This window comes from Equus quagga, chromosome 8 (genome assembly GCF_021613505.1).
Source record: "Equus quagga isolate Etosha38 chromosome 8, UCLA_HA_Equagga_1.0, whole genome shotgun sequence".
Taxonomy (NCBI): domain Eukaryota; kingdom Metazoa; phylum Chordata; class Mammalia; order Perissodactyla; family Equidae; genus Equus; species Equus quagga.
This window is the reverse complement of record NC_060274.1, coordinates 88,114,098-88,129,305: the sequence shown is the minus strand read 5'-3', so window position 1 is coordinate 88,129,305 and position 15,208 is coordinate 88,114,098. Positions and strand designations below refer to the sequence as shown.

The following is a 15,208-nucleotide window of genomic DNA, read 5'->3' as shown; positions in this document are numbered from 1 at the left end:
GGAGGTACAAGAGGCATAATGAAGGCACTGACAATGCCTCCGGCAAAGGCATTAGAGAGTGTAAACCACAAGCTCTCAGTTACAACCAGAAGCAGCTCAGAATCAAAGTAAACAAGGCCTTACCCAAATAAGAAGGAAGTGTGCTGCCACAAATGCGCTAGCAGAGGAATAACTCATCAAGCATCATAAAGAACTACAATAACACATTATCACAGAAAGAAAATGACAACTCTCCAGAAACCAAACTTGAAGTCATGAAAGACTGAGATCTAACTGACAAGAGAATTCAAAACAGCCGTCATGAAGAAACCCAATGAGTTTCAAGAACACTCAGAAAATAGAAAACAATCAATGTATTGGTATAGGGGCTGGCCCTGTGGCCAAGTGGTTAAGTCCGCACGCTCCACTTCGGTGGCCCAGGGTTTCGCGGGTTCAGATCCTGGGCATGGACATGGCACCGCTCACCAGGCCATGTTGAGATGGCGTCCCACATGCCACAACTAGAAGGACCCACAACTAAAAAGATACAACTGTGTACTGGGGGGATTTGGGGAGAAAAAGCAAAAAAAAAAAAGAAAAAAGAAAGATTGGCAACAGTTGTTAGCTCAGGTACCAATCTTTAAAAAGAAAGTCTCGGTATAATATTTTTTCTGATTGAGTTTATATTTACTGGATTTTTTCTTTTTTCTAGTTTTATTGAGATATAATTGACAAATACCATTTGTATAAGTTTAAAGTGTACAACATTTTGATTTGATCACTTATATTTTGGAAAATGATTACCATTTCTTTTTTGTGGTGAGAACATTTAAGATCTACTCAAGTAGCAACTTCCAAATAAATAATTCACATCTCACTATAATTTAACATGAATATATATTGAGTAGTAAATTATATTAACACTGTCAAATTCCTTATAGTATTCATATTTTTCCTTCAAAAGCTTGTCCCTTCTCTTCTTTAATCTAAAAACAATGGAGACTTAGAAATGTAAATGAACGTGAAAATCCATGGTTTTGGTCATCTTGTGTGTAATATTACAAATCATGAAAAATCCCAACCCTGAGGCTAAACAGAAAAAAGAAAAACCCCAGAACTTTAAATGCATAAAAGACAAAGGAAGTCTTGCTATATCGAAAATCTGGAAAGTATTAAATCAAGCATCCTCATCAAATCCCATTAAACACCCCTCTGCCATTATGTCCACAAAAAGATACAGTATCAATAAAGACAAAGCCTGTCTTTATCCCCAAGTAAAGCAGGTATAGCAGGAGGCCTAAGAATGAGATAGATAAGTGATCAAAGAGATATGAAGAAGGAGGAAAAAAAGAAAGTAAACGAAAAGCCAAAACACAAAATGTACTGAAGAGAGAAAAGAAGTAGGGAACAGAAAGAGCATTAGTGCCTACTGACCTCGTAGTCACATAATTACTCCAGCACCAAAGAAACTGGTAGCCTGTATTTGTAGGACAATTGACCAAGCCTTTCTACATACATCAGGAAATAGAATCTTTGTAACAACATAGAGAATATTGATCCCATTTTACAGAAAGAAACTGAAGTTCTGTGAGGGTAAGGGAAAGGCCAAAAGCCACACAGCTAATAAGTGACAGAAATGGGGTCTTTGAACTCCAAGTCCAGTGCTCATCCCAAGAGCTCACTGCTGCTCTAGTGTCCCTCAAATTGCTACTAATATCGAAATAACCACGATAATTTCAAGAAGCAAATGTATTATCAATATAAACATAGGAATCTATTTTTCTTTCCTCTGGGGAAACTAACTCTGAAAACAATCTGATCTGTCCTTTCAAAATCAACAGAATGTGGCAGAGCAGGGCGGGAGGGAGGGAGGGTGGTAATAAAGGGCAAGAGGAGGGAGTCTGTGGTGATGGGGCTGCTCATCATTTTGAATGTGGTGGTGGATACATGAACTTACACATATGATAAAATTGTATAGAACTTCATACACACACCCACAAATGAGTACAAGTAAACCTGTGGAAATGTGAATAAAACCTGTGGATTTTACCAAGATCCTGATTGTGATATTATGCTGTAGTTTCGCAAAATGTTACCACTGGAGGAAAGCACATGAGAGCTATCTCTATTTGCTGTTATAAGTCTATGCGAATATGCAATTATCTCAATTAAAAATTCAATTAAAAAATCAACAGAATATTCATACTGCCAACACTGATTCTGAAACAGATCAGTGAGTGACACCGTGTATAGAAGTATGAGAAGACATAATGTAGTCATTCAAAGCCGACTTCCTTATAGTGGAACTGGCAAAGGCCTCACTTGTGAAATTAAAATTTTAAAAATTATCATTTCAAGCCAGAGATGACAATTTTGGATAGCTTTTGGAGGCAGAATCCTTAAGAGTGAGAGAAAGATCACTCTAGCCATCCAGATGATAAACCATGAGTGGAAAGAAAAATCAGGAAGAGAGGAAATAAAGTCTTTTTGAACTAGAACACATAGCTATTTAAGAATTCCATCTCAAGGGGTCGGGCCCATGGCTGAGCGTTGAAGTTACGTTCCACTTCAGCGGCCCAGGGTTTCACTGGTTCGGATCCTGGGCACAGATATGGCACCACTCATCAGGCCATGCTGAGGTGGCGTCACACAGAACAACCAGAGGCTGTCACAACTAGAATACACAACTATGTACTGGGGGGCTTTGGGGAGGAGAATAAGGAAAAAAAAAAAAAGAAGGAGACTGGCCATAGCTGTTAGCTCAGGTTCCAATCTTTAAAGAAAAAAGAATTCCATCTCAAAACATCAATTGACATAATACTAGAATTGTAAGCCAGTTGCTCAGGAGGACAATTAGAGAATTATGGTGGTAATTATGGGATGCGCCGAGAATTGTCTAATAACAACACTAATCATAATAGCTACCATTTATCAAGCACATACTATGTGCCTGGCATTGTGCTGACTGCTTCGCATAAATGGTCAAAAACCCTCACAACAATGCCGGGAGGTAAAATGTGGAAACTGATGAATCCTAAGTAATTCATCCAAGATCGCACAGTTAAAAAGAAAGTGGCAGAGCCTGACTTTGAACCTAGGTTCTTCTGACTCTAAAGCTTGTATGCTACTATTCTCTGCTCCATAATACATAGGAAAGAAATGCTTTATCTTGATATTCTGGTATATGACTCTAGGGTGAAAGAAAAAAATTATAATCATGGTGGAAAATTATCACTGATATTACACTGACCTGCTTGTAAGTTCCATCTAGCAAGGTGTCCAGGTGTTGGAGGGGGGCAGGTGTTTTATCTTTGAACCTTGTTAACAGTCGCCGTTGAATAGCCCGAAATTGTACAGCTCTTTCAGATAAGAGTTCTTCTAATTTTTCACCATTTATCCGCAGCTACAATGAAGAATTTCTTAAAGTCAGGTTAAACGTGCACAACAAAACACGTTTGGAGTAGGCCCACAGGCAATGCCAATAAAGGTTTGAAAAAGAATAATGAAGAAATTTAAACGTGTTATAGAGTTAAGAGAATTAAAACAGTGTGGTTTTTGGTACATGAATACACAGATACAGTGGAATAATCAAATGGAAATTTAGCAAAGGTGACCCAGTATCAACTAGGGAAAAGATAGATTACTTAATAAATGTTTTGTGATAAATGATTAAATATACTGGAAAAAAAGAATAGAAATTTTCTCCCCTAGTCTTTACAACAAAATCAATTGCAGGGGGATCAAAAGTTTAAGACAATAAAAGTATTAGAAAAATCTTGACTAGAAAAATCTCTTGACTATTTCCAAATATCCAATCTATAAAGGATGAAGATTTGACACCATTAAGATTCTCCAGAGAATCTACCCGAGGCTCTGAAGGTATTTCCAAAGAAGAAATGCAAAAATATTCATGCAACAAAGTCACTGTCAGATCTCATTTATCTAGACATCTAATCAGTCAGCATTTACTAAGCGCCCATTGTGCCAGATACTGGAGAATATTTTATGTGGCTAACCCTCATTCAGATGCAGAAGTTCTGGTGTGCTTGTTAAAAAAGAAAAGGAAAAATCACTTGACTTTATAATCACACCTCATTTATGGGCTGCTAGAATTAGTTAGCCAAATGGCTGCCGATAAGCTCAAATAGTTTTAACACTGGGTTATTGGGGTCAAAGGTTAAGTCCTCATGTGGGAGAATTAAATCAGCTCTGTTCCAAGGCCAGACCACATGCTTAGCTCCAGGCAGACACTCTGTAAATGTCTGCAACTGATCACAAGCTGGGCAAGAGGGCAGGAACAGATTCACAAAATCCACCACGCATATAAGAATAACAACTCAAAGCATACGGCCTAGTAGCATGTATACCAAAATTCTTATCTCTAAAATATCGCTTTCTCTTTTATATATTAAAAAGTTAATGATGATGTGGGTTATGATCATACACACCTCAAAATGATGATCGATCAACTCAAAATATTCTTGAAGGGGCATAGATCCAGAGAAAGAACATGCAAAATCTTTGATTCCCTGTTTTTCAAAATATTCCTGAAGGCGGATAATAAGCTCATTTGTTACGAGCCAAAGATCTTCAAATTGTTCACTCTGAATGCGATATCGTTCTAAGAAAGAAAAAATAATTAAGGAAAAATGCTTATTAACACATAATTACTAGCTGAAACTACATGAATTATCACTAACTCTGACACGAATACCAAAATGAAAAGGATAGAGATTTCTTTTTTGGAATATAGATATGATTTCTACTGGCTTGATTAAAATACTTCTGTTTTATTGTGATTTTCTGCATCAACCACTTAACATTTTCAAATTTAATCCCAAAGGTATGTAGTCATAGCGGCAAGCTGTAAAGTATGGTCCTTTTACTATGTATCTTATAATAGGTTTCAGTACAATAAAAACACCCAAATACATCTAAAAAGAGCTTTAATTAAAAGGTAAAAAAAAAAAAAGTTATTGAAAAAGTACAATGTGGTATCACTAGTTTGTTTCAGAAAATTGATGTGAAATAAAATTTATTCTCTAGAAAGTCCCATATCCTCGACACTGTAGCCAGCTTAAATCCTTGTAATAATGATGAAAGTTTTCTATTTTTCCAATAGTTTTTATTTGAAGAGAGATTTTGCAGTCAGACTCTTCCCCAAATATGAATCTTATTTCTCTCCATTCTCTGAAACCTCAGCTCCAAGAAAGCCAAATTCCTGTCCATCCTACCCTGATGGTGATGATGACAAAAACGATGACAGTGGTGGCAATAACCACATCTATGATAAGAGCAACTACTATTTCTTGAGCACCAGCCATGTACCAAGCACTGTGATTGTAACAATCCCTTTTTTATAAAAAGGAAAACTAGGCACAGAGAATTTCAGAGGCTTGCCAAAGGTCACAAAGCAAATTAAACTTTGGAACTGGAATTCATGATATATATATCTTTCTTCCCTATCTGCCTAAATTCCACCTATTCTTCAGGACCTGGCTTCAATCTCACCTACCCCAAGAAACCTTTATATCTCTACCCCTATAGCAGCCTAAGATGTGCCAGGCTCTGTCTAAGCACTTTATAATCACTCTCTTGTTTAAACCTCAATAGCCCAATGGAGGAAATACTGTTATCCTCATTTTACAGAAGAACAAATCTTGTCACAAAAGAGTTATGTAATCTGCAAGGTCATCTAGCCAGTTAGTAACAGAGCAGGGATTGGAACTCTAGCTCTTAATCCAAGGATGAGCTATTAATCTTAACCACCTCACAATATTGCGTCTCTCTGAATTTATATAGAGACTTGGTATGTCTACAGTTCAATAAGCACTTAACCACATACAACTTAACTTTCCAGATGATTATATTCAGCCTCTTCAAAGAGATTATATACTTTTTGATATCTAGAACTAAGTGTCCTATTCTACTTACTTCACCACTTATCGAGCATCTATTATGTGCAATTTCATAAAGAAAGAAATGTTAGGAGTACGAAACTCAGTCTTCTTGCTTAAGCAGCCTAAAGTCTAGCTAAGGTAGCGTGACACGCAGACCTGTGAAATATTTAGTTATATTCCCCATGGTATCTTGACAAATTCCATTAATATACTACATCTTTATACTGGTCATTAGGATTTCAACTTGTCATCCTCAGCCAGAATTCAAGAATATATCTCCTCTCATTCCCCTAGTCATCTTTTTTGTCAATTATATAGGAATAAAATATACTGGGTATGCCTGCCATGGTGCATGGTACCCTGATCTTCTCTGCTGTCATATCATTTCCCTTGGAGCCCCCACAGTCCTCCCCTCATCCCAGTCTTATTCTGGATGCTGGCTTCTGCCCATGGTGCTGATCAGATGTTTTCCTCATTTCTCCCCGTCAAAGATATTAGACCAAGGTCAGATATAATAGCTTTCACCTTTCTTTGTAAATGTCACTGAAAGTTTAATGCTTTAGAAGAAGAATAAAGAGCACAATTGTGGTGAGGTGGGAGTAGAGAGGTAGAAGAGAGAATGATGATGACAAAATACAGTATTCAAATCCTCTAAATCTAGAGTCCTATCCAAGCTAAGCTTGGGATCCAACATATTTAATCCAGACTGGTGTATATTTATTCACTCCTTCATACATTTATGTAACTCAGGGCAAGATGCTGGGGATAAAATCATGAATAAAACAAGAGTCTCTGCCCTCAAAGAGCTCACAGTAGACATGGAAAGATCGAGTGATGAGGGAAGAATGAACACTCTTCTGCCATCACTGATTCAGGGACATGCCATTAAGATTGACCTTGCCAAAGAAGTGCCAGGACGTGCCCCCCAGGGAATAGATGACTATTTTGAAGTATGTAAAGGCCTATAACATAGCAGAAGAATTAGACAATAGCAAAGGAGCTGCAAAGGGCAGAAGGACAATAAGAATCATATAATAATTATAGATATCCACAGAGTTAGCTGCCTCAGGAGGAGAGAACTACTTCACACCACTGGAAGTGTTTAAGGTTCTGAGCTCCTTGGTCTTTGGGGCTTTCTTGAAAGTTTCCTTGTGAGTTGTAGAACTCAGTGAGGAAGAAAGACAGGTCATCTCATGAGGTACAGGCTTATGTGTCCCTGTATCTGTCCTGGGACAGATATTTGATGCTGACTCAGCACCACCTCCAGGTCCCAGCCACTTGTCCTAACCAGGCAGATGTTTGGCTTCTGGCTCAGGGCTGGCTCCAGGACCTTGTCTTTCTGTGTGTCTTTCCATCACGGGGCAAGTATTTGCTCCAACTCAGAGCCCCTCTCCAGGCCCCAGGCCTCCTAAGGGAAGAAGCTGAGCCAGGCCAGCTACATCTCCTCTTGCAGCTTTGTGATCTCCCAGAACACTGGCTTGCTGTATCAGGCCTCACTAGATGGAGCAGATGTAGGTGACGAGTTGTACACTGAAGAGATCCAATCTGAGAGGTCAGCTAGCTGCAGTCATGGCTATCGGAGTAACAAAGGCGCATGTGATGGTGGCAGGTGGGGATACATATGTTGGCACTGCCACACTCAACCAGGGCCACCTTCACTGCAGGCAGTATCTGCAAAGCCACAGGCTCAATGGTAAGCATGTTGTCCACAGTGGCCCACATCAGCACCCAAGAGATCGCACCTTGTGAAGTGCAGGCAGGGGCCCACATCCTCTCAGTATACCCTTCCCAGGAAGGAACACGGCTTGTCCAATGTAGGCAATTCCCTGCAGGCTTGGAAATCTGCAAAAAGGGTCATGCCCACCTCCTTGTCCGGGGAGAGGACATATCCCAGAGCAGGACACATGGCTGGGCAGAGGGAGCTGCTGGTGCTCTTACGGTGAGAGTGCAGGGCCCAGTCTTAGTGGGACTTGACAGGTGAGTTGAAGATCATAGTTGAGAGAGGCTGGTGTGGACATGATGACCAGTCACCTCTGCCTTCCCTACGCCTCCTTCAGTGGCTTTTCTGATGCCACCTACTTCAAGTGGGCTTCTCGCACTATCTTGTGGGCTTCTTCAAACAAGCTAGCTGTTAGTTCCTCCTCCAGCCCCTGTTCCTCACACAGCTGCTCATGGTCCTCAGCTCCTTCTAGGCTTATGATCCTTCTAGCCCCTTCAGGGGCTCAGAGCCCTTCCTATGAATCTTGTAGGAATATCTGTCAAGGGCATTAAAAAAGGGCTCCCTTCAGGGTTCATAAGGTTGAACAAGATCCTTTACAACTTCCAGTTTCTGAGATGCCAAAAGTGAAAGGACATTCTGCCTAATGAACTCATTTCCTTTCATGCATATGCATCTTTTAACAAAACACTTAAAATGGTGCCTGACACATATTAAGTACTCAATAAATGTTACCTATTATCATCATGGTCACCATTATTCCCCCCAGGATATTGTAACATAAAGGGCACAGATTCCACCACAAACTTCTTTAGACCCAGACAGCACCTAACTAACCCAGTAACTTTCAAATAGCAGGTATGAAAAAAAAGTGTCTTTAATAAAACGTTTTCCTTAGCATAGAATTTGCTGTCATTTTACAGCCAAATGTTTACATAAATGTTACAGTGCTAATATTTCAAAGGAAACAATTCATTCAGGTTCTAGAAGAATTATGAATAGGCTTCCACGTGCAAGTAGGAAAAAACCTGGGATGCACACTAAATACACAATAAGAATAAAATTTCTTTTATATGAGAAAACTACAGAGAAGAAGTTATCGCATTCAACTATAAGTTTTCAATACAAATGTGACACAATCTATACATCTTAAAAGAGATGTACATAAACTGGGATTATTATAACATGTTTAAAAAGAACTACATCATCTGACCCAAGATGAAAAATATACACATTTCAAGTTACTGAATGAAGTGAAGGAGCAAGCCATGGGGATACATGAGGATATCTGTGGGAAGAGCTTTCCAAGCCAAGGGAACTGTGAGTGCAAAGGCCCTGAGGCAGAACCATGCTTTGAGAAAGACGGAGCAGGCTAGAAGGGCTGAAGCTGGGTGAGCAGTTTTAATGCTGTACTATAACAAGACATTATACCAGTTTCTGCCAAATCACCCATGTAGGTACTTCAAGAAAATCTGGAAACAAAGCACAGTCAGGTATGTCCAGGCAAGTCTGTCTACCCAAAGTTAGTATGAAAATTTATCAGAATTTACCACTGGGGAAAACAGGGACAGGATTCTCAGCAGAATATCAACAGTATCCCCAAGCTCAGCCGGCCAGGGGCTGAGTTGTCGATGGGGAAAGACAAACCCAATCAGCACCTACCCTAATGCCTCCTAGAAAGGGCCTAGTCCTCACTCACACCTTACACTGGGCATGGGGGACGTACTAAGGAAAACAGGGGATGTTGAGGGCTAGCCAGGAAAGGCAGTGGTACTTAGAACTCCTCCCCAGAGAAGTATAGTGTCCTGTCTCAGCTGCCTACAACTGGAGCTCCTTCCCCACTCCTGGCAGACAACAAAATCCCTAATCTGACAAAATGAAACGTGGGCCACTCCAAACATCTTCCTTTCCTTTTACCAAGATTTAAATTATCTCCAAAGAGGCCTATGAACTTTCTGAGAGACCCATCTCAATCCCCCATATTGGGCACACAATGACTTCCACTCTCTAAAGATAAAATAGCAGAGGAAAGTCACATGCAGTAGGTTCAAAGCAAAGGGACAAATCAAAGAAATGAATGAAATTCTCTTTATGAAAGAGCCATAATGCAAGACTATCTTCAGTTGATAGTCTCAAGAAGATTCAAGGTAACACTGTACCTATTCATTAATCCAAAAAACATTGTTAAGTGCTAAGTGCTGGAAAGACAATGGGGAATAATACATACTGGTCCTGCCCTTCATCCTAGTGAGAAAGATAGAAAATAAATAAGCAAATAACAAATAAATAGTTATAAGTTATAAAACTATTATGATGTAGATAAAAAGGGTGCTATGATAGAGACTAATGGATGTTCTTTCTTAAGATGCTGTGGTCAGGGAAGGCCACACTGAGAAGGCGACATCAGTGGTAGTACTAACAGTAATATTAAAGAAAATCATACTAGCAGCTAAAATTTACCTAGCACTTACAAAGTACCAGGAAATTGCTACATGCTTTTTAGGGATTATCTCATCTGATTCTTACATATTGTAATTGTACTATTTTATCCCATTTTGTAGATGAAAAAACAGGCATAGAGTGGTTAAGTAATTTTTCCAAAGTCATCCAGATGAATTGTATGCCAGAGCTGTGATCTAAACTATCAATTTGAGTCCAGACCCCACATTCTTTATCATTTTGTGTACAAAGCTTGGATATTTAGGATGAAAAGAATAGTCCAAATAGAGGGAATAACAAGCACAAAGACTTCAGGGCAGAAAAAGTCAGACATGTACCAGGAACTGAGAGAAGACCAGAGGAAGACAGAGTGTGCACAGACGAGGACGGAGGTTAGGCTGGGGCCACAACATACAGCAAGACCTATAAGGCTTGGTAAAGAGTTTGGATTATTAGCATAAACACAAAGGATTTTAAGCTGGAGATTGGTATGATATAATGTGTGATTGTTTGTTTGTTTCTTTGTTTTTATTACAAGATCTGTCAAGTAGAAAATGCTTGGAAAGGGGCAAGAATAGACTTATAGTTAGGACATTACAACCATGGCTCAGGTAACAGATGGTAGTGGCGTATGTAGCAAGTAAGGGCATCACATTAGGAAGGAAATTCCCAGTTTCTCAGGTCTTATCCTCTGAGGAAACCTTAAATCTAGTAAATTTTTACATCTGTAACTTCAATACAATTAAATTATCCAATCTTCAGTTTCTTCATCCACACTAAGGGGAAAATGAAACATACCTCACAAGGTTGTTATGGAGATCAAATATAATGCTGTATGGCAGAGACCTATACAAATGTGACTTATCTTTGTATTATAAAATTTAGATTAAGCAAAATTAGATGTTTAAAAAATATTGGTTGAAAAAATTAAAACTATCCAATACATGAAGTGTAGAGAGAAACACATGAAAAATTTAAAGTTCAATGAAAAATCCAAATTAAAGTAAAACTCTACCCAACAGTACTCACTATAGACTGAATGTGTCCCCCCAAAATTCATATGTTAAATCCTAATACTCAGTGGGATGGCATATGGAGGTGGGGCCTTTGGGAGGTTATCAGGTCATGAGGGTGGAGCCCTCGTGAATGGGAATAGTGCCCTTAGGAAAGAGATGCCAGAAAGTCCTCTTGCCCCTTCTGCCACGTGAGGACACAGTGAAAAGACAGATATCTATGAACCAGGAACCTGGCCCTCACCAGACCCCAAATTTTCCAGGACCCCAATATTGGACTTCCCAGCCTCCAGAACGGAGAGAAATAAATTTCCACCGTGTAAAAGTCACCTAGCCTCTGGTATTTTGTTGTTATAGCAGCCTGAATGGACTAAGATAGTACTCCACTGTGGTCAAGTATAGAATGTCACTAAATAATAGAAATGTAAAAATCATAATAAACATTTAAACAGGTATGATATTTTCTGTAACTTTAAAAATTAGGCTTCAATTAATTTCTTATTTTCATCAACACATGCAGGGAAAAAAAGAAAACTAAATTTTTCTGCAATGAAAAATTTATAATTAGACGGGATTTAGAAATATAAACACAATATTTTTAAGTTGATTTTTTTTCAGATCACCAAAAATCAACAAGAATCAAAGATTTATAAGGCATCATTTTGATTATTAAACATTTTCTCAGTATTAGTACTCCAAGATGGCTAACATTGACTTGGAGGCTTTCCAGAGTATACATTCTATGGAAAGGAGACATGAAAATTTCTATTTATAATATAACATGAAAGAAGAAAGTTGTATTTTAAAATACACCCTTACAATATTGGTAATTAAAATAGCAGCCAAAATGAACATTCAATTTATTTTTTTATCTCTTTTCCTTTGCATCTTGTAATAGCAGCTCGGTGGAAATAACCATTTCAGCTTCCAAATGAAATAAATTTGGATGATTGGAGCCCAGTCAATTGCCAATCCACTCTACTACAAATGGAGAAAAGAATATATTTAACTAAGCAGGGCACAAAAAGCCATCACGTCAGTCTCTATTCATGTCAGAACATCTGAAGTTCATCAATATAAATAATGTTTGTATTCACATCATAAACAAAGCATCAATATAATTTATGCTATTTGGAAATTTTAAAATGTGAAATGGAAAAGCAGATGAATGCTTTTTAAACCAAAAAGTTGGAGGAAATAATATAAACAGTTTCAGTAGATACTAGTATAATATTCTAAATACACAAACTCTTAGTGGAAACTAAGAGTGTAGTAGAAACTATGGATGGTTTCTCTAAATTTACTTTTCAAAGGCTTTTTCAAAATGGATTTATATAATATTCCCATTGTCTCTTGACAATATAGCTAAGAAATTCTAAGATAAATATTAACAGTAATTTTATATTGATTAATCACTGTACACATTAAAGCACTCACAATGACATATGGTGGTTTGCAGGTGACTTTAGATTTGATCATTACACTTGTCCCTAAATTTTTGGGCTTCATTTAACAGCCATCACAGAGTCCCTACTATATGAACTTCCAGGCACACAAGAAAATTCACTGATTTCTGAAAACACCACTCTTTATCAAGCATCTGAAGATACCCTTTTACTCTTTCTGGAATGCCCTCCACCTAATAATCTTCTATTCATTCCTCAAGATCCTTTACAAATAAAATCTCATATGGAACCTCATTCTTTTGGACTCCAATAGCACCTAAAGTGTGCTTCTGTAAACATATTCAGTCATTCTATTGTGGGTTCTCTACCTGTTTGTCTCTCCTATTAGGCCAGGAGCTCTACAAGAGCCACAACAGTCTTTATATCTAATATGCCTACTGAATAAAAAATGAACAAAGGCATGGTCTACCCAGATGGAGTAGAGTAAGACTCGCACTTTCCTTGTTCTGAAGATATTTCGGTTATCATAGTTCGAGATCACATATGCTTTCTTTTGGCAGATGCAAAAAGAGCACCTTTTTCAAGGCCTAACCCTTTTTCACATGCATTACTGTAATTCTTTCATTACACCTGAAAGCAAAATAATCAAAATGGATAAGCAAAGGACTTTTAATCTTGACCTTATTCAATTCAATCACTCTTTCTAGCGTATTAAAATCTTTTAGGATATTGAAAAGTTCACTGTATTAGTTATCTTTTCCACTTTCCAAAGGCCTACCTGAAGCCACATAAATTTGCTATTTGCAATTGCATAACCCTACTTGCGACACTGAGAGTATGTATTTACTCAGCATTCATTGCTAATTACCAGTTTAGCAAGGTACAGAATTCTAAGTTGAAAACCAATTCCCTCAGATCTGAGGGAAAAATTTCCCATTGTCGTCTAGCATCAAAAGATTTGATGAAAAGTTAGATGCCTTCTTGATTCACATTCGGTGAGCAGTTTGTTTTTTCCTTTCGAAAGGAAATGGTCCTGATCCTTAGTGCTCTTAAATTTCACAATAATGTGTCTGGGTGCCTCTCATTTTCTCATTCATTGTGCTAACACCAAACAGCTTCTTTCAATATCCACAACTGTGACATCTCATGTTCTTGAAATCCTTGTCTCCATTGGTCTTCTCTCCATCTTAGCAACTCACTCCCCGAATGCCACGCCTTGTCTGATGAACTTGTTATTATCACAATCTGCAGTCCCTCTGAACTCTTGACACCAACATCTCATCCATTCTCTGACCACCACTTTTTATTCTAGTTCACTTGCTCTGTAACTCTAACTACTTCACTTTTTCAGCTTTACGGAGACTTGTGATCCTTTGAACCCATTAATTTATCACTACATATCAGTTTTCTCGAATCTCTACTTCTCTTAGCAGCTTAGATTTGGTAGTCCATTAGTACACTCACTCTCACAAAAACATTTTATCTGAAATTTTCTGTTTCAAAATCCCAGACCTGACTTCAGTTTCTTGGACACAGATAAACAAATTACAGCCAGGGAAAACCATCTAACAAGGATACGACCGGTTTCACTTCAAAATTCAGGATCTCAGACTTCAAATGGGAACCCAACATTGCCTGATCCTTCATGACTTTGCTTGCTTATTCTCCAAGACACCAATGTCATAACTTTTTTTCATATTTAGAAATCATCAAAGCTCCCTCGTCTTTCTACCAACAAATCTGAAGTCTCCCTAAATCCCCCCTATCACAGTGAAGTTAAAAGGCCTGTCCCTCAATCCCCTCCACCCAACCCTGGGCTCTGTGCCCAATCTCCTCTCTCCTTCTCAAGGACTTCATTGCTTTGTGACCCCCTTCTCCTTCCTGATCATCAGACTCTCCCACTGAACTCAATCATTTCAACTAATATTCAAACATGTTCTAACATTGCTCATTTAAAAACAAAGCAAAACCCACAACTCCTTCCAGCTACCTCTCGCTTTTGAATTACTGAGTTTGGGTGTCCAATTCTTGTTAAAAACACTAGATACTAAAAACAACTTGCAACACTAGATACTCTAAATTTATCCTCTGACTAAGCTGCAGCTTAGACTGCACTAATTTTGGCTCAGATAGAATTATATTTAGTAAATTGAGTTTGATCATTATTTTTAATGCTCTATAAATTTGTTACTCATAAATTATGATTATATAATTATTATAGTTACAAAAGTAAGTTATAGAGACATTACTGAAGAAGGTGTCTTTGGGATAGTCAGAAGAGAAATTTCATCCTGGACTCAACACCAGTAAAGGCCATGCATCTCCTAAACAACTGATTTGATTTTATCTTTTGAAAATTCTGAAAATTATAAATAAAAAGCTTTCTTGTTATTTTTAGGCTGTTAGCATCTTATCGATTAAACAGTATACACATCTGAGTGTTAAGCTTATTCTCACCTTTATTAATTTCCTGCTCTTATTTTCTCTGTTTCCTTCAACTATTTATTTTCTCCTTTCATATTTTGGATATTTTTGTAAACTATTTTAAATCCTTTAAGAAACAAGTGGAAAAAAAGCAGGATAAAAATAGAAATAGAAAGGAGACCAATAAAGTATAGAGACAGAAAGGGGCAGGAGGGAGGAGGGAGAGAGGTGTCAGTGTTTGTTGTGTGAGATAAGAAGTCACTATGTGGATCTGGGGCTTAAGAAAGTGGCATGGCAGGGATATATACATGTTTAGGTAATAGCATTTTT

The 15,208-nt window shown here is 38.0% G+C and overlaps 1 protein-coding gene across 8 annotated transcripts in view; it reads right to left on the bottom strand.

Annotated features, from left to right (window-relative positions):
• Nucleotides 1-15,208, bottom strand: part of BBS9 (Bardet-Biedl syndrome 9) — a 421,646-nt gene that overhangs the window by 209,314 nt on the left and 197,124 nt on the right. For all 8 annotated transcript variants that reach the window (XM_046670725.1, XM_046670730.1, XM_046670726.1 and 5 more), the window contains 2 exons: nucleotides 4,428-4,600; nucleotides 3,230-3,382 (listed from right to left, as the gene is read on the bottom strand). In XM_046670725.1, the coding sequence (XP_046526681.1) occupies nucleotides 3,230-3,382; nucleotides 4,428-4,600 (326 nt within the window). The remainder of the gene's footprint in view (nucleotides 1-3,229; nucleotides 3,383-4,427; nucleotides 4,601-15,208) is intronic.